The sequence below is a fragment of the Arthrobotrys flagrans genome (genome assembly GCF_004000055.1).
Source record: "Arthrobotrys flagrans strain CBS H-5679 chromosome Unknown unitig_9, whole genome shotgun sequence".
NCBI lineage: Eukaryota > Fungi > Ascomycota > Orbiliomycetes > Orbiliales > Orbiliaceae > Arthrobotrys > Arthrobotrys flagrans.
This window is the reverse complement of record NW_027137551.1, coordinates 3,625,595-3,645,144: the sequence shown is the minus strand read 5'-3', so window position 1 is coordinate 3,645,144 and position 19,550 is coordinate 3,625,595. Positions and strand designations below refer to the sequence as shown.

The 19,550-nt window shown below is 46.3% G+C and overlaps 6 protein-coding genes across 8 annotated transcripts; 4 read left to right on the top strand and 2 right to left on the bottom strand.

The window, feature by feature from the left end:
- Positions 1-1,105: 1,105 nt before the first annotated feature.
- On the top strand, positions 1,106-3,411 carry DFL_006421 (uncharacterized protein; the record flags this gene model as incomplete). The annotated part of the gene is made up of 3 exons (XM_067635847.1): positions 1,106-2,419; positions 2,475-2,883; positions 2,948-3,411. 3 exons carry the CDS (start codon positions 1,106-1,108, stop codon positions 3,409-3,411), a joined length of 2,187 nt encoding a protein of 728 aa, XP_067490235.1.
- A 2,919-nt stretch (positions 3,412-6,330) lies between these two features.
- Positions 6,331-8,412, top strand: DFL_006420 (uncharacterized protein; the record flags this gene model as incomplete). 2 transcript variants are annotated; one of them, XM_067635846.1, is made up of 2 exons in its annotated part: positions 6,331-7,726; positions 7,828-7,877. In XM_067635846.1, 2 exons carry the CDS (start codon positions 6,331-6,333, stop codon positions 7,875-7,877), a joined length of 1,446 nt encoding a protein of 481 aa, XP_067490234.1. The 2 variants fall into 2 exon arrangements, with proteins under 2 accessions (XP_067490234.1, XP_067490233.1); XM_067635845.1 differs by having other exon boundaries at positions 6,331-8,412.
- Positions 8,413-9,906: 1,494 nt separating this feature from the next.
- On the bottom strand, positions 9,907-10,523 carry DFL_006419 (uncharacterized protein; the record flags this gene model as incomplete). The annotated part of the gene is made up of 2 exons (XM_067635843.1): positions 9,907-10,153; positions 10,222-10,523. The coding sequence occupies 2 exons, from the start codon at positions 10,521-10,523 to the stop codon at positions 9,907-9,909; spliced, it is 549 nt and encodes a 182-aa protein (XP_067490232.1).
- A 53-nt stretch (positions 10,524-10,576) lies between these two features.
- Positions 10,577-11,233, bottom strand: DFL_006418 (uncharacterized protein; the record flags this gene model as incomplete). The annotated part of the gene is made up of 1 exon (XM_067635842.1): positions 10,577-11,233. The coding sequence occupies one exon, from the start codon at positions 11,231-11,233 to the stop codon at positions 10,577-10,579; it is 657 nt and encodes a 218-aa protein (XP_067490231.1).
- A 3,207-nt stretch (positions 11,234-14,440) lies between these two features.
- Positions 14,441-15,729, top strand: DFL_006417 (uncharacterized protein; the record flags this gene model as incomplete). Its single annotated transcript, XM_067635841.1, has 2 exons — positions 14,441-15,096; positions 15,168-15,729. 2 exons carry the CDS (start codon positions 14,441-14,443, stop codon positions 15,727-15,729), a joined length of 1,218 nt encoding a protein of 405 aa, XP_067490230.1.
- A 3,064-nt stretch (positions 15,730-18,793) lies between these two features.
- On the top strand, positions 18,794-19,550 carry DFL_006416 (uncharacterized protein; the record flags this gene model as incomplete). Of its 2 annotated transcripts, XM_067635839.1 has the most annotated exons (3): positions 18,794-18,856; positions 18,975-18,998; positions 19,125-19,550. In XM_067635839.1, 3 exons carry the CDS (start codon positions 18,794-18,796, stop codon positions 19,548-19,550), a joined length of 513 nt encoding a protein of 170 aa, XP_067490228.1. The 2 variants fall into 2 exon arrangements, with proteins under 2 accessions (XP_067490228.1, XP_067490229.1); XM_067635840.1 differs by lacking the exon at positions 18,975-18,998.

The window sequence follows — 19,550 nt, the reverse complement described above, 5'->3', positions numbered from 1 at the left end:
TAGGTTATATGATAATTACTTTGTGGAATCAGTTGAAAGTAGAAATATATTCTAGAAGTATGACGCGCCACCGGGATCTCTCCGGCCGCGGGCGCCGACTAGTCTCTGTACCCTTAACAACAAAAACGAATCCAAGACTTCAAAACTTCTACAGCAATGCCACACAGACAAGAGTACCCCGCACACGACATCCATCCAAAGGCGAAGCCAGTGCGTAGACTTCTAGAAGCCCAATATCCGACAGAACCAACGGACCAGTGCGCCTTAGCAATGGAACCGACTGGCCGCATGATCATAGTCAACACCATGCAATATACCGTAAGAGATCATAAGATAGGTAGAAAAGGGATATATTTTCCAGAAACATATTGAAATTATCTAAGCACCTTAAGCTAAATTTATCATTACACAAAGACGCAAAAAAAGCCACATTTCCAACACACTTTCCCTTACCTTTGTTCCTAACCATGTAACAACTTGTTGCCCGAATATACCCATCCCCTCTGAAAATTAAACGGAAAGAAATCATGCAACATATAGAAGGAGAATAATGAAACCCATATCTACACCTCGGAATCACCTTCCGAGCCATAGTTTGCTTTCGGTGCCTCGTAGGGCTGAAGTGCAAGGGCCAGCTTGGCGCAATTGACGTGGGACGGAATAACAAAAAATACAACAATAGGACAAGGTCCAACGAGATATTTGGGGAACCTGCATTGCTGCGGGATTTGCCATTATGGACCTTTTTGTGCGCCCACATCCACATGGTTTCGCTACGATCGCTTGGATTTTACTTTTTTGGATGTTAGGCTATTTTGATGGCTTTCGGGATTTGAAGATTTGGGGGTTGGGGATATGGATGGTTTAAATTAAACTAGTCTCGAATCAATATCAATTGTTGATGTACAGAGTAGACGGTGTGGTTTCTCTTGGTAGTTTTGGAGGATAAATAGGAATCAAATGCCCCCCATAATCTTCCTTTCATCCACCAAGAAACTTCAGTAATCATCTACTCTATTTTAATTTATATATTCTCTATTCTATTTGAAGTCATATAAAACTATCCCTACAGAAGATCAGTCCATTCTTCTCCCCCTCGAGGAAAATGAAGCTCACCGCCATCCTCCCCCTCCTCCTGATCCACACCGCCCACGCTGCAGTCTTTGACTGCGCGCGAATCGCCACAGTCGGTCCGGGCGAAAAAGGCCTCACAGCACCCACCGAAGTTCTTCGACGAGACCCGGAAGAAAGCCTCGCTGCTCCAACCGCCATACTCAAACGAGCCAGAAAAGCCGCAGACCCAGATCCGGAAGAACAAGTTGGTCCTCGAGCCGTCCGAAGGGCAAAAAAGGTTGCGGATCCGGATCCAGAAGAACAAATCAGCCCTCGTGCGAAAAAAGTAGCGGATCCGGATCCTGAAGAGCAGAGTAGGCCGGATGATCCTAGGACAAGGGTCGCTAAGAGGGCTAAACCGGCAAAGCCATGCCCAACCGTCGAGAAAAGGGCGAGGAAGTATGCGGATCCCGATCCCGAAGAACAGATCGGACCGGTGGACCCGGAAACCAGAACTCGGGTTGCAAAACGGGCCGTACGGACTCCGTATGTTGCGGGCCCGGTAGCACAAATCAGACCAGAAGAAGATACTAGAACCCAAGTCGCCAAAAGGGCCGAACCAACAGCTCCCCCCGTTGACAAAAGGGCTAGAAAATATGCAGACCCGGACCCAGAAGAGCAAATCAGACCAAACGATCCCGAAACCAGAACCCGAGTCGCCAAAAGGGTTGGACCAACAGCTCCCCCCGTTGAGAAAAGGGCTAGAAAATATGCAGACCCGGATCCAGAAGAGCAAATCAGGCCAGAAGAAGACACTAGAACTCGAGTCGCCAAAAGGGCCGAACCAACAGCCCCCCCCGTTGAGAAAAGGGCTAGAAAATATGCAGACCCGGACCCGGAGGAACAACTCAGACCGACGGATCCGGAAGACACTAGAACTCGAGTCGCAAAACGGGCCGAGCCGACCCCTTATATTGCCAAACGTGCAAAAAAACACGCAGACCCTGATCCGGAGGAACAAATCAGACCAAGCGATCCCGAAACCAGAACCCGAGTGGCCAAAAGAACCATCGACCACGACCAAGTCGCTTTCCAAATCATAACCCTCCCTACAGGTCGTGTAGAAGTACCCGTTCATACTCACACCCCCGTTTCTACTGCGGATATCAATGCTAGACCTGCAGGCGTTCTTGACAGTATCGGTCTTAACTTCCAAACTCTTTGTTCTGCATTCATCCCCTTCACCAACGTCGGTACCAGGGCTGAGCAATTTCCTGATCATTCCGGTCCAAGGGTTTATATTGACGTTGATGGCGTTAATATCTGGGGTAATAACCCAAAGGGATTAATCGTTGATACTGGCTCCGTAAGCACCCTCCCCACCATCATGTGGCAAATCCTTTCTAACTTTAAGTTCACAGACCGGCTTCACAATCGGCCAAGTAACCTGGACCGAGCACTTCGGCAAATCCTGGCCCTCAACCGACAAATCCCGCCCGGGCTGGAAATACCTCTCCTCCTCCAACCTCCTCTACAAAGGCTACTGGGTCAACGTCAACGTCACCTTCAAAGACCTATCCTGGAAACCCATTATCCGTTCCGAAATCCCCGTATTAGTCTTCAACAAAAAGCTTGAATGCGGGAAAATTGATAATGCTGGTAATTGTCTTGTAAGCTTTATCGAAAAGCCCGCAGAAGGGGCGTATATGGGTATTGGATATGGAAGGAGAGCGGATGGTATGACGCAGTGTACGCCTGATACCAATCCCCTTTTGAACGTGAGGGGCATCTGGAGGGATTTGCCGACGACTGGGTGTAATTATCGCAATGGTACGTATTCTATGACTCTAACTACACGATTTCTCACAGACTCTAACAACCATCGATATCACAGGCTACGTAGTCACCAAAACTGGCATCTACTGGGGTTTAACCCTCGCAAACACCAACGCCTTCAAATTCCATACTTTAAACAAGGACTCAACAGTCTCCATGGACTGGTCAATGCCACCCATGTGTCTCAGAACCAGTACTAACGCACAAACCTGTCGTGCCGGCTACTTCCTCCCGGATACAGGAATCACAAAGTCTTATATTACTTCACCTGATATTCCATCCACAGGGACTGCGCCGCCAGCTAGCGGTTTGAGCGTGAAGTTGAATATACCGAATTCGGGACAGGAGATGGGATATTTGAATTATAATAGTGTGGGAACCGGAGGGAGTCACTTGCCGAGTTCGTATTCGACTAGGAAGGATGAGACGAGGGTTTATTTGAATACTGGGAGTCGGTTTTTTAATGCTTTCGAGGCGGCGTTTGATGCGGATTTTGGATACTTTGGGATTAAGGAGTTGTAAAGGGAGTTGAAGGGTATGATCTCGTGAGAGTAGACCTACAGACGGCCCCGGTCGAATTCTTGGGGTGTATATACGAATACGTCGGCGATGGCGAATTTTAATTGTAAGTTTTGGTCGGAATTTTCATCAGCGTGGTTGAGTGACGAAGTAGCTTGCTTGGCTTGTACATAATATTACGTATTATATTACCCTTAGATTGTCACGATAGATAATTTATGAATAAAAGGAAGGTTAGTCCTATAGCTGGTCGTTCGTGCTATACTGCTATATGAAGAAGGCATAGGCTTTATAAATAAAAAAATGGAATAAAAAAATGAAATAAGAAATAAAATAAAATAGATGATTGAGCTATCGGTTGATGTCATCGGTTGAATTAACTAGAGGACTACGTGGAATCGACGTTGTGCTATACCCTTCCAATGAAATTATTTTTCGACGGCGGGAGTATTTAATAATGAAGATAACCAATGACCAAACAGATAGAAATTCATAAAGTCGGCCGGTCATACATGTGACCCCTTCGGCAGGATCAATCGAAAAGTAACCGTCCCTCTCAGGACGAAAGTTAGGCGTAATTGCGTTGCCTCGCCGGAAACTCTGCATCAACATCACGACCTCTGCAATGCAATATCAATTGGTTATGATTAGCAGGGTCTGTATGTAGGACGCGTCTGGCTCGCACCACTTTCGCGTCGCAGACGAGGCTTTCCAAAACGCAGCTTCTGGATTAAGTCGTGAGAGGTTTATATCCATGTTGACGTTCGAGGAGTCAGGGTTTCAATGTGGGACCACTTTAGCTTCGAATAAGGTTGCCCGTTTTATTTGATGAGTCAGCAGCGGCAGCAAGCAAGGCGGCACGAAAAGATCCTGATCCTGCGCAGCACAGGCAACTCTCCTTTTAAACATGCAAGAAACCATATCCAATGCCCTCGCTTCGAATTCCACCATCGTCGTTGTTGGGTCGTCTTTTGAAAGAAACATGGGATGAAAAGCTATGAATATTTTGAGAATAGTTCGAAATGTTTCTGCAAGTTTAGCGCCGTTTTGCAGCCAGGGTCTAGTTCCAGCGTCGGTAGCCATATGACGATACTCGTGACCCCATGCTCATATGACGATAACAGGAGGGGAGCTAAGGCTCGAGGGGTGTGGTGTGGGTAGCAAGGACTGCCTGTAGCTCACGATCCGCCGGACCCACCCGGCTTGCTTTTTGGTGTTCAATTTCATATTCTGGATGAAATAGGAAGTGTGATTGACCACTTTCATGTAGATGTTTGGACCGGTTGGAAAGGGTGGGAAAGATTCCTAGAATATCGATCTTTGAAAAGATGAGCCGAGGAAAGAGGCAGCATACGCAATGAATTCAATTCCCGTTCGATTTCACAATCAGTGGTTTGAGGCATAATTTTCCCAAATGGCTTTTTCTTTTTGGACCCGAGAGAAAGGGCCGAAAAGCCATTGTGCTTATCCTTTTTTGGGGGGGAAGACAAGATTGGGGGTGACAAATTCGAGGCATTCGGCCGTCGGCGGGCGTGGTGGGGTTGGAAGAGCTGTGATTCGTTCAGCCCCGGTCAAACCGAATGCATATTGGCCAGCTAATCAATCCGAATCAACCCCGCCTGACTGATGATGTTGATATCGCGGCCTCACGGCTTGGGGTATATAAACCTGAGGACCCGGGATTTCCAGGACTGGTTGGAAAGGCTGTTTTTGAAGTCAGAACGAGCTCTTCAAGTTCCCCAAGAGTATAATTTATGCAACCTGCCATACGGAAATAAATTTAATTAGTTGAGGAGTGTCGACTGCAGGCTGGGGAAGTTTGCACCATTTGATGCAGGTGAACTGACCAGAAGCCAGCGACAGGGGCGACCTGCAGCTGTGGGCAAGGTGACCCGTTTGGACTTGGACTTGGACTGATGGTGACATGTACTTTTATTTGTCTGTCTCTGATGAAGAAGTCTTTTTTTTATATTTTATTCTTCTCCTCGTCGTCGCTGATATTAAGTTCAAAGCTGTCCTTTTTTGTCGGCCTGGATAAGAAGAGTTCTAGATATCAATAGCTTCCCCTCCCTCGAGACTATCCTCCATAGCCTTCTATATCCCGCTGCCCCTCCGCGCTGTGTTGTCGACTTCCGATTCGGCGATTGCCCACACCAACGTTTCATTATCACTGCCCTTATAGTACTAACTACCCCATCATCACCATCACCATCTCTCACTACTTTATATACACACTTCACCCCTTCTCTCTCCACTTCCTAGCTAGCTACCTTCCGTTCTCTTCCCTTCTTCCCTTTACACACTATCTATCCTGTATCGTCGCTCGTTCGTTCGTTCGGTCGAGAGACATCTAGAGGGAGAGAGAGGCTGCACCTACGTCATACGGGCCTCTGCGCTGACCAGGTGACAGCTGCACTGCACTGCACTGCTGCTGCTCTGCAGAACAGAATCCACAAGTATTTCTCACACTGAGGGGCCACCTCGCCAGCCTGCCGTTTTCCTAGGTATTTTCTCTCAAAGTCTCCTGTTAGTCAGACTCTTTTCTTTCCGTTTGCCGTTCAATTTCATTTCGTTACTGCTGCTGTTTGCTGCCTTCCCTGCCCGCATTTCAGTCATCGTCAGACCATACCCACTCTTGAATCTACTTCCGTTCGAAGATTCATAACTTTGAAACATTCACCTTCATCAGTCACAAATTATACACAAATAGCTGTTATAAACAGCTATTCTATTTTCTTTCCCCGAGGAATACTTGAAACCAAAAGCAAACCAACGATTAAAGTTACAGTTACCGCTTGGAACCAAGAAACCACCTGGCTAATCTCGCTCAATGCTCCGATGTTCAGCTACAGGATCTCCAAACGGGGAGAACAACTTCCCTCCTCGCCGTTCTACAAACGTTGCTCCTGCAATCCTCGCATGATGCGTCAGTTCCGGAAACTCCTCGGCTGGAAACAGAAGAAACCTCGGAAGAATGTCGTTCCCGATACTAAAGACCGACGTTCGGTATCCCTCGGGTCTATGAGAAAGGCTTCCACCATCAGTATGGCCATATCTTCGTTGGGATTTTCGGTTCAGTCCAGCCAGTCGGAGCCACAGCTATCTGATTCGAGGTACCCGGAACATCACCAACAGACCGACACCGATAACCAGGGGATCTTCAAAATGGCTAATTCATCATCCGGAACTCCTAGCCATCATGGCACCAGTCATGCAAAGAAACGTTCAACGACTTCGTCTCCGCCAGACGAAACTGCTGCCGGCGTCCCTCCAAGATTACCAGAAACAAATGACGTGGACTTCAGAATCCAGCGATCCTTAACTATCGATGTTATGCCACGTGTGGACGAGGGTCATGAGGATGTTGAGTCGGTATTCATGCGAGACTACGATGACGAAATGGAGACCTTGCAAGCACAGCTACGGGAGGAAATGCCACTCAAGAGCTCGAAGTCTGTGGTGATGGAAGATGTTTGTTTCGAAGAAGAAAAGGAACTAACACCTTCGGCCGAACCTTCCTTACCTGTAGAAGCAAGGACCCAAACTAACTCACAAGCTCCACCGACGGAATGGACACCCACCGCTACTCTTCTATCACTTCCGCCGGAACTGGTTCTCGAAGTTTCCAAATACCTCCCTTTCTGCTCCCACACTGCCCTCTACGACACCTGTTCCCGTCTCAATCACGTAATCCGAGATAATAATTCAGCCTACTACGAGCGGGAACTTGCCAAAGCGGGTGCAAATCCACGGGGCGACTCGCTTCTCACACGTTCGATATTCGCTTTCCAATACCTGAATCGACCCTCCCACTCTCCAGAATCTCACCCTGAGTTCTCTATCGACTCGAGTTTCGGCTATATTCGCTACCTGAAGGCTCAATCCCAAATCGTCAAAGATATTGCAGACATCCTACAATCCGATGCTTACAAGACATTCCTCCTTTCCGAAGAAGGTCGGAAACAGCTCCGATTAACCGCTCACGGAAACCACGAGCCGGAAGATTTGAGTCACCGGGACGATGTGGATCGAGACCTGATGCACTTGTGGGAGTTTGTGAACTACTCTTTGGACAAGCTGGTCAGGAGCGAGGTACCGATGTACTACCCACACGGCGAGCAAAAGGCATACTACGATGCCACGATGCCTTTTCCTTTATTGTCTGCTGAAGATGACGCCAAAGTGGAACAGTTGAAGAAGAGTATATTAAAGCTCGCCAAGGACAGCCAATTTCCACACGACCAATTCCTAGTTTGGGAGAGAAAGCGTCTTAGAGATCTCCGGAACGAATACTGGAAGGAAGATACTGATAATCTAAGTAAGGTCGAAAGTAAGGATATGAGGTGGATACTCGAAGTCGTGAAGGCAATATTCGTTGGAGTGGTGTTTAAACCATTTATCGAAGGTCCCCGTGAAAAGAACAAGGCCATTCTGGAACTCAAGGCGAAGGCGCTAAGAAAAGCCAGTAGGAATGCGACGCCAGCTTCGCCTGGAGACAGTCAGGCCTCCGAGGGCGAGGAAAAACGAAACGACTGGTTATCGAGCAATCAGGATTGGCCGGGAGCCTCAAGTACGGATGCACTGTCTCCGGGTGATGCGATGAGCGAAGACTGGCAGACCCCGCCGTACAGTCTCACTTATACCGAGCAGGAAGTTCGAGCATACGTGGCTTATTTAGTGGCCACTGGAGGCATGAAGTTACTTTTAATGGTGCTGAGGGCTGCGGTTGCCAATGACGGAGTACTGACGCCGGAGAGACTGGAAGCGGTCCTTACGCAATGGGATACATCACGCGGCAACAGGGAAGTCGACAACGGGGACTTCATGAAAGGATTCGATGCAGACAAGGCCCGAGAACGAGAACTGGAGAAGAACCCAGACAAGCCCGAATTTGCACACCTATGGAAGCCAACGAAGGTGGAAAGAATATGGGAAAGAGATTGCAAGCGCGGCGGATGGAGTAATTGGGAAGGATGGGTCGCAGAATATTATCTAATCGCTTAATCGATAAACCGGGAACAGGAAGAGGGGAATAGGTTCTTTGTTTTTGTAAGCCTGGCAGGTGTTCCTTCGTGTTCAGTTTGTTAGGGGCCCTCCGACAAATTTTTTCTTTTTCTTCTTTTACTTTTAAACTTACTATGTAGCATATTAGCATGGCTGGCTTGTTCCGGATGTACTGACGGTATTCCCCTTGTTTTTTTTTCTTGTATCCCTTCGTCAATGTGTTATATACCCCCTCTTCTTCCTTTTCGCCTCACCTCTCTTATCCTTTTTATACTTGTTGTCTCCCCTTTATCCTGTCCGGGTTTCGAGCCTTTTGTTTTTTTTCTTAGGTTTCTCGGGATGGTGGTCGTGTGCTGTTTGCTTTTGCGGTAGGTTTTTGAGGGTTACGATCACTATTTCTTCTCGTGTAGCGCAAGTGGTATGCATTCCTTTGTTATGGTATCTTGTGGTGTGGGTCTTTTCGTGTATCCTTTATAGTTGGGCTTTTTCTATATCCTACACCCGGGTTTCTATTTCTTTCCCAAACATTTACATAGTTTATTCCATAGTATTGTATGATCGGTGTACAAAGTGTCTCCTAGCTCCTTTTATTTCTTCTGTTCTTCTTTTCTTTAGAGGGTTTATACGGTATTATTATATAATTTCCTAAAGGGTTTTCTTAACTGGTACGCATACTGTGCTGGAGTAATGATGTTTTCACTGGGGTTCATTCTGGGTGCAAGTGATAGCGAGGTAGTGGAGTACCTAACCACAAATATTAAATTCCAAAATCCCATTGCACGAACCTTATATCCATTTGTAATCGCCTAATGCCCTAAAACATTCCAACCATGGCCGTTCAATAATTGACGATGTCATCACTATCCAAATATCCCGGCCGTTGATACTTATATATTCGCCGTTCTCTATTAGTCTCTGAGTTCGCCGCCTTGTTCACATCCCTAAAGAAACCAATATCCTTCATTTCCTGACCTTTTCTATAGCTTCTTTGTAGACCTTGTGTCCATATTCTCTCCATTTTTATACCACAAATCCTTCGGACATGATCCCCACTCCTCAACCCTCAGTCCCGGGTTAACCATACCATTCTACGAGAGAGGCTCGACAAACTCGTTCCTACAACTACCACCATAAGCAATGTACCGTTTACAGCTCGTATATGTAATTATGCCTAGAAGGATCAACTCCAAGCTCAATGCATCTCCTAAAAACCTCTGGCAAGCCCCTCCTAATTGCCATTTCCGCGGGTTGCATGGACCAATTTTCGTCGTCTTCGGGATCCGTTTCAGGACTTTTCCATAATTTCCCTCGAAAATCCCCAGCAGCGAGTTTAGCAGAAACACTCTTCTCTAGGAGGAGTAAAGCCTTTCCTTCGTCGCGCTGGAAGATGCTGTTTAATTATACTAGTAACCCATACGGTCTTAAGGGTTGAAAATAGCAATCTCGGAACTTACGCAACGGTCAAGGCATTCCCCAGAACGGTTAGATTGGGATTTATCGGGAGTATGTTTGGTTGAAAGCTGCGCGGATACGACCGCAGATGCGCCATCCTTGAACCATTTGTACTATTGCTGGGGTGCCCTGGACATCAACCTGCGACGATGATGCACCCAATCTCAACAATGTTCTGAGCATGTCTTCACGTCGGTCCTTTTGACCGATATATTGGACTAGAGTTATAGGTAGTATACCGGGGTCTTGTCCTCTGTTATTGTCATGGTAACTAAGGTCCGGAGCAACTCTATATCGGATTATCACGAATTGGTGTTCGGTACTCAAAGTACCAAATCGACAAAATGATAGGCATACTGGCGAATGATATTTGCTCCAAACTCAGATACTAGCATTGTAAGAACTTCTTTGTTGTCGTGCAAAATAGCGTAGTGTAATGGTGCCATCCTATAAGCCTTATCCGCCATGTTGATATCAAGAACATCATCTACGACATCCGTGTCGTCGAATTCATCACTTTCCGGGTCACCAGGCTCCTTCGTAACTTCAACAAAAGAGGACGCCCCGGTATGAACAGGAACGAACGTAGCACCGTGTACTGTAGATACAACATCCAAGTCATCTTCCTCATCGTACTCCATGTCCTCGAAGCTTTCCATGTTGTCGTCAGAAGCTTCCCTTCGAATCAAGCGTCTTGCCGCACGTTTGTCTGCTAGCTCTCTATCCCCCTTTCCATTTTTAGCTCTTCGTTTTGGTCACCCTTAAGGAGTAGAATCTTAACGATCTCAGGATCTCCCCTTGCGGCTGCGAGGTGTAATGAATTACGTCCATCTGAGAGCCGTACGGTTAGTCTAGCCCCCGAGTTGATAAGGATATCGACGATTTCTGGCGAGCTGGAGAGTACGGCTAGTTTAAGGGGTGTTCTTCCGGTATGGCTTCCCACAAAAGCTGGGTGACGGTGAAGATAGGCGGCTCGATTATTTTGGGCTTCTCCTATCCACTCGTTGAGCTTGAGATCTTGGTCGTAAATTTCATCTTTGGTGTGGACCGGAAACCACTTTCCATCTCGGCCCTGTCTATAGCAATAATCTTCACCGTATTTGATGGATACTTCCCATTCGGCAACTTCTACCTCTTCATGATCAGTTGGTTCCTCGTTTCGATAAATATTTCGAAAGGTCGTTGCGACCCTTTCGTAGACGAGTAGCTTCGCTAGTCCATGAAGCCGGTTTGTCGGGGGTTTATATATCGACGGGTCGATAGAATTCCTCTGTAGATTCTTATAGAAAACATCAAACCCTCGAAACCAGTATTTGTAAAGAGACGGCTCGTACTTTCCCACGGAATCGAGTTGAGACACATTAACCATATTAGATTGTAGCATCCAAGATACGATTCCTCGCGGAGTAGTATCGATTTGCTTCCCATCGTATGCCACACAAGCACATTCCACCCCAATTTGGGGAGTGTAGTAGTCGACTAATGCTAGAGCATAGACGTAATCGAATCCGAATAAGATGATTAGGGATTTGTAAGACTATTGTGAGGGTATCTCTGGTTCTGACGCATGTCATTTCCCCAGAGAGTGTTGTCTCGAACTGTTGGTTCTACGTGTTCTAGTTTCTTTAAAGCGGCGGCCTCGTCGAGACCGTGGATGAATAGATCGATGTATGGTTCTTCTTTTCTTTGAATTTGCTCGTCTGGTGGTTTTTTCGCAGTATTCTCGTAGGGGCTTATGGAATCGTTGGTCTTCTTCTAGGATTGTTAAAGCACTGTCATGACGCTGGGTCCAGCCGCGACGACGTTGTTCCAGTCCAGATTCTCGAGAGCGCCTATTTTTACACTTAGCTTCGATACATTCCATCTTTGCTAAAGGAGTTTAAAGAGTACGTAGGTTTACTTCCTCCATAAATCCGAAAATTCTTCTTAAACCTTTCAAACTCCATAATCCCCTTGTGTCCATTCCTTTTACGTTAGTCTTCGCCAATTGGCATAATAATACTTCGCTTTCTCTTCTTCAGATTCGGAATTTAGATCTCTAGTTCTGATTTCGATGTGTCCCTCATGCCCGGCATATACTGGCACAAGACCGAGATGGCTGCTTACCAGTACTGGATTCGCCGGGTCTTGGGCAAAGAGTTCACGGATGCGGTTCTCATGGTTGAGATGTGGCTGAAGTAGCTCTCGGAAGGGTTTATTTTTGTTTACTTCGGGAAAGAGGGTATATCTATGGGGAGGGGTGGAAGCTCGGGCGTCGCCATTGTTTTGTGGTATTCGGAATTTCGAATTGCAATATCGGTCAATCACATTCGTATAACCACCAAGTGATGATAAGATTATGCAACTATAAGAAAGAGTGGAGATCTAGATATAGATCTCCTAAATCAACCAAAGAAATAGTGTTTGATATATGCGCATCCTCTATATCTCTGACTCAAGATCTTTGACGGTTCATGCAAGCGTGCGGCATAGTCGACCGATCCAAAGCGGAAGCTGATACCGTATAACGCCGGCCATGTTCCTGACAGGGATCGGTCCAGGTCTGGTTCATTTGTAGGAATAACAACACTTCGAATTCAGTCACCACTTCATGAGAGCTAGTTAGTTAGCTGAGCTAGAACGAGATTCACCCCTGGCGACGAGGCCAATGGTAATTTATGATATTCGGATGATGCGAATGGAGCCAGATTAATTTGCTAAAAGTCACAGGAAGTTGTCAAGCTTTGTAGGTCTATTCTATAGGAGCGAATTCAAACGGAATCCTCCAAATCGAACATACAGGTCAGCATATCGGACCCATTTTGTTTTTTGTTGGAAAACCCAAAATGGCTATTCACAAGTCCAGTGCAGTTGTGATCTATAACCAGATCGATTGATTGAAAATCTCCAACCCATATTTCTGGCATAATCCGCCATACAAATTTCAAAACACGCAAATGTCGCTCCGGCCGGCCGATGATTTTTTAAACCGGGTCTCGAGGCATTTATAAGTTCTTATACAGCTAAAGGGAAAAGACGGGTCGACGACCAAGCCATGAAACCTTTAGGAAACGCACTTCGTAAAAAGTGGAGGACCGAGGCAAAGCCAAAGCATGCCGTGTCTGAGCGGATCTATAGAAATTAACAAATACAAATCCTATCGGATATATAGGTATGTTCTAGAAACGATAAGCTTTCCTTCGTTTTTAATATACCCAAGACTTTTATAATTAGTGATATTGAGCTATGGTGCTTAAGGAAGCACTGGTGTCATCGTAAGCCGTTCTAACTGGATCATCGTGCTTCAAAGAGAGGTTAGATTAATTACGGAGAATAATATCTTCTGTCAAGTAAGCTCGTCGGCCTCGGCATTCAGGGACCATCATCGGTCATGATACCGAATGGTCCGAGCCAAAAACTCCATCAGGGCCATCTAGAAAATCCTGTCTGATAGACGCTTCAACTGGTCCAATGGAGCAACGAAGGTCAGCGAAGCTTAAAACACAGACGGCGTGACCCTGGTGGGTCGTACAGGAATTTAGCCAATGAGATCGTTTGACAAAGCCCCAAACGGCCTTGTCGGGACTAGTGCGGCGTTTGACCTTGAACAAACCAGGTCAAGGGGTCAAAACGAACCATCTTTGAACAGGCTATAGATAGACGGATGATGCTTGTTGAAATGATCGTCTTTCGGAGTATGCGAGATCGTATTGGCGAGCGTCATGAGGGGATACCCAAGTTGAAAAAGTGACGATAGCTATGCAAAGTCTAAAATAGTTTTCCAAAGAAGGCGCTTTGCTATCCCAAAGTGCTCAAGGTAGTAGTTGCATAGTTCGAATGACGTGGTTATGCTGCCTCGACCTTTCGGCTGAACAGCCGGTTTATCAACCACAATTGTCGCGCGCTGAAAGTTTCATCTTTGCCAGCGCCTTGGGAGGAGGGGCACCATGCCGTTTTGGGGCTGTACCTTGCAGCAGAGTCATCCAAGAAACATTTTTGCCAATAGCGGTATGGCCTTTTGTCTCCCATCTTTCGCTCTTTCTCTGTATTCAATCCTCTTTCGTTCCTTTTCCTATGTAATACCTTCTGACGAATTGCTAGCCACAGTGCCGATTGATACGTGCATTGTTTGAGAAGTCGGTCTTTTCTTTTCGCTGGCAATATTCCCTGCTTTTGTCCTTTCCTTGCCATCTGGATGGTTATCTGTTGAACAGATATTACTCTCACTCGTCACTACCTTTCCTTCAGCTTTTTTTTTTTTTTTTTTTGATATTGTAGGTTAACGGTTGGAAGTTATCAACTGGCTTGACGCCTTTTCGAAGCATCTACGACAACTGAGGTTGAAATTGTGTTGCGGACTCGACGGCTGACCACATTTTCAACGCAAAAGACCGCTGATCACGTACTGGCACCTGGTAACTACGATTGCGCTAGACGATAATTTGATCTCCATTGATCCCATCGAGTTCTCGGTGCTCCGACATATATCTACGGATCCTGCTGGCAACGGGTAATACTTAGCAGAGCCTTCAATCCCTGTTATCTTCAGGTCACGGAAGCATAGCATCTACCCCACTATTAATATAACTCCTTCAAAATGCGAATACCCAGTCTCTCGATATCATTACTATCCATCTTTCTCCTCCCTGCAACACTCGCCGATTATGTTAGTTACGAAATAGAGCCGGGGAAGCTGCTCGCCAACCTACCAGGCGAACTTGCACCTTCTAAATCCGATGTTTTGAAACGCAGCTTTCTCCCGTTACAAGAGAAGAGACCATTGCCTAGATGGATACCCAGGAGTATGGATAACAAATTACGATTACGACAAGTCTCAGCACTCGGCTCTGGTGCCGAAGGTTTAATATGTACTACGGACGGGCCATCGTGTGGTCCTAATGCATTCTGCAACAGCGGATTAGGGTGTTGTCTAAGAGGGCAAACAGGATGTGCTGGAAATTCTTGCTGTTCGGCAGGGCAGACATGTTGTACTGCCGGAGGCGGGTGCTGTCCGGATGGATATAATTGTGTGCAGATTCGAGGGAATTCAGGTTGCTGCCTTGAAGGGACGGATTGTGAAGGTTCGGGAGATTTGGTGAATACGGTGGAAGGAATTGCGAATGCGAATGATGACACTCCTTGTATTAACGAGGGATTTGGTGTCTGTCCGAGTAGGGCATTTTGCTGCCCTGCTGGAAGGAAATGCTTAAGGAATGCAGATGGAAAAGCAGCATGTGAAAGGGTCTGTGAAGAGTAAGTACTGTCATGACTGGATACAAAGTCCTCGATGTTTGGATGGCTAATTAACATAATCTATGCGATAGTGCGAATTTCTTCGTCTGCCCAAGTAACGACTTCTGCTGCCCCAAAGGGTCTAGCTGCTTCGTCGACAAGAGCGGACGCAGTCGATGCAAAGTGACTATCGTCACAACCATAACTGCCAGCTCTGACCCACCGGTCACAACAACATCTGTTATGAACTCATCATCCACGGACATGAAATTTACAACCACTTCATCCAGCAACGCACCAGAAACTACAAGTGTCGAAGACTCACCCACAGTATCTTCTACAGAGTCTCCCACCGAAACAACCTCTACCATTGATCCAACAAACTCTACCATTGAAACCACATCTTCACCGGACCCTACAGAGACATCAGTAGAGGCCAGCAGCTCTACCACAGAGACAGCAGAGGCAGTATCCTCAACACCTGCTGGTGGGGATGGCCAAGGGAATAATAACAACAACGGTCCGTTACCTCCGCCCAACGGAGGCTTAGATAATATCTTCACGAATGAGGGTGAAAGAGCACACAAGATCTCGCTACCAGGATTGATAGGAGTAGGACTTGGCTTTTTTGGCTTCGTTATCGGGATTCTATGATAACCAAGCTCCGAAGGGGGCATAGAACAAAAGTTGTATCATGGTATTGTGATGTATGGATTCGTGGCGAACGTTGATGATGATGATGACGATGATGGTAAAAGATAGTATATTGTACAGAAGGCGGTTCATCATACCATTTTTCCATGAATATTCTTTATCTTTTTCTTTATTTTCCTTTTCCTGCTATACCCGGCTAGTTCTTTTGTATAATTTTTAGTTTATGGCATAGGCGTTCTTGTTTTTTTTTTTTTTTTTTTTTCTTGGTGTGGTTGGAGCAATCAATGCTGTTCCATACGAGATTATTCGAGGGCTATATCTTTCTCTTTTATAATTTAGCGATTTCGATGCATGGATCGAGATATCGATACCGAAGTTCATACAATGAATTACATACCTTGTAGTCAATAATAAATATATGAATACAGCATAACTACTTTTTATTTTCATTCGGAGAAGGTGTCAATCAGCATTAAATTATAAAGATATCAGAAGTTTTAGCTAAATAAAACTTCAAATTAGTTATGCACATGAGGAAGTGGAGCGCTAGCAGTTACGCCGAAAGCTAGATAGTCTCGAAAGTTTTGGATTTCAATAGAAACTTGATAAATAGAATACGAAATAGAATATCATGATACCAATACTCCCATTAATGTTCGGGAATCACCTGTTGGTTAGCCGTCTTCATTTCGTTACCCATAAGTAAGCATCAACTTCCTCCCTACTTAGCTCTTAATTTTTTTCTTTACCTTTCTGCTCTTTGCCGGTATCCTTGGGTTTCTTGTTTGTATGCTCAACACTGGCTGCTCGTAAACCTTTATTCTTCTCCGGGGTAATAGTTGTGTGATGGAAGTTGTATCACCTGACTTTGGCTTCGACTGACTAGAGAATGCATTTATAGTAACACTTTTCGCCAAATTATTGACCGAATTCGAAAGCCCTTTAGGTATTTCGGAGACATAGATATGACTGCGCCCTTTCGCGCTCGGATCCTAGGTTTGTGCAGGAATAACACGAACTCACAATCAAAGCATCCGTAGGTTGAGCGAATCTTTTGCTACCGCACGTACTCCAATAGTAGTAACTCCGCATGCTGGGCTACGAAAACTAAGTGACCCCTGGCCAGATGATCAAGGACCTGTGTACGACGGTCTTTTCGACGGTATAACTTTCTCCAGACCTTGAATAAAACCATTGGTCTGGCTTTGGATTTCTAAATGATTATTGTCTGAATATTCAGGAGCAAAGAATCGAAACAGTGTCTCTTCGAGCTGTTCGACGGTTTTCAATGGAGGCCGGCTCTTTCAGCTGCTGTGATGATCTGCAATCCGAACTCACGTTCTCCAATCTGTGTCGAGATATTTTCGCCCCGGAGTACTCCAAGTATGGGGGGTTGATGATCGGCCGGGATGTAAGCTAAGTTGAAAAGGATGTCTGAAGTAGTTTCTGGGGTCTGAGTAATCGCGAAATCAAAATCGTCCTCCTCTTCTTCTTCTTCTTTGTAAACCAGTGATGCATGATGCGTGGCATACCGGTAAGCCCGAGGAAGTGGTAAGTCCCGGACACTACGTAGAACAGGAGACTGCCGCTTGTGGTATTTAGGATACCGAATGCAAAATTTAGTACGGCATTAGTATTTCACTTAAAAATCACTAGCAGCCACGATTTTCTCAAACATTAACCGCACGTGATGTTTTGATCATCCAGCGTAAAGCTTCGAATAGGTACTCTTTAATTCGCTTATAAGGTCGAAGTTGCTGGGTATAATGCCATGGGTTCCACGTTGTTTTGTCGAAGCGGCAGGCATATGTCGATATATCTTATGTTTCATAAATTAGTAGAACCCCCGGAACTTCCCGAGAAAAAGAATCCTTGTAGATATGCATGTTGATAAATATCCTCCGCCGAAGTTATATCAATCGATGGTTAAGTAGTTAGGATCCACTTCCGGTTGTTAGTCAACATTAGCTAAGTGCCTAGCTAGTTGATCATGATCATGCAGTTGGTTAGTAATGATGGTGCACGCGTGTCGAAAAAACTGCACGCCTCGTCACGGTTTTCTCTCAGAATCCGAGGCATCGTCCCAACAGGTCACTTAAGTAATATGTGAAGCAGATGTGACTCCCAACGTCATACGTTCACATTTCCATCACTGTTTGCACCAGACTGCGGGGTCCTCAGCATGCAACTACGAGACGTTGTTGGTTGATTGACTGAAAGGGACTAGTCGGGGTGAGTGTGGGGCGACATTACCGGCCAATTGGGTGCATGATGCATGCCGACGGAAGCGTTCGATTGGATCCTGGCATCGCATCTCGTGGTCCCTTGCCAGCGCATCTCATTTTTCCCCCCCAATGAGCTGGCTGACGAGGCATTCTGGACAGTTGAATTTGAATGAATGGGGAATGGGGATGGGATACCCCTCTCCCTGCATGAATTGACTTGAATCGAGTCCGTACCATGGCTATTAGTGCAGCCACGAGCAGATATAAAATACAAAGGACCCCTTCGTGATTACCACCGTTAGTGTTAGTTAAACAACCCCAACAAAGACGAAGACACGACTATGGCTTGATCATTGCCTCACCTTTTAAGACGCCTAATATAATAAAGAAATCCGAGTCCGCGGCGCCCCTGGCCGTTAAGCTCTTTTCGGTGGTGTGTCTTTCGCTAACGAGCGGAAATCGTGCAGCATCCAAATTAACAGGACGGGTTGGCCCCGGTTTGGGTGGACTGGCTCCCGCTTTCCTTCCACTTCCCACTTCCCCTTCCCGAGCCAGAATAATTTCCCATTTCCCTTTTCTCTCCTGTCAACTTAACTACCATCAACCTTCCCCCATATTAACTACCATCATCACCACTTTCACAATTACAATTCATCCTCACCTTCGTCCGATTCGCTTTTTTTTTTCGTTCGCAATCGAATCAATTCGCAGGCATCCATACCTACAGACATACACACCTGCAGCCTACAGATCAGCCGACTCTCGAGTCCCTTAGCCTCCCGAAAGCCGATTATATCCCTCGGTCGTTCACCCGGTCCCTTTTCGCGTAACATTCCACCATGGCGTCACAAGAAAGCACAGCACAAGCTGTCGACGAGCAAGAGCAGATCCAAGAGCAGTCGGTATGTCTACAGTCTTCTTCTCCATTTTTCTACATTCCAATCCGTGTCTGCAGCTGGTCGTCAATTGGCCGGTGGCTGTCTAGCCTGTTTCATCCCGACTAACGCGGGCTGTCTACAGGAACAACTCCAAGAAGCTACAGAGGTACTTACTTACCTACATGCATACATAATGCATTCCATCTCCCGGTTTCTTCCATGCCTTATGCTTCCTCCATCGCATATATATTAAAACATTGTTACTTACTCTGTCATGATCGCAATTGCACAGCTCGCTCCTCCTTCGCCTCCTCCTTCAGATTCTGAAGCCAGAACCCCAGAAGAACCTTCATATTCGTCTAACAACAGTCCACACCGTCCACACCACCTCACTACCACTTCCAGGCCTCCATCTTTCGCCGCTTCTACTACTTCCTCCTCTCGTCGTGCTGCCGAGGCCTCAAATCATAACAGCTCAATGATCTCCCCTGCCGCCACAACTACCTCTACATCCTCCATCCGCAGTCGCTCTGGTGGAGACCGTGGCGGACCAAGTTCGGTCAGCAGCGGATCCAGCAACAGAGGATGGAGAAAAGGTACAACCGTCCCAGATGAAGTTGGTCCCTACGCAAACAGCACCTTCGCTAGTCGACAAAGAAGCATAGGCGGTGACTCCGACGCCCGAAAAAACGGCGGTGGCCGACCAGTCTGGAGATAG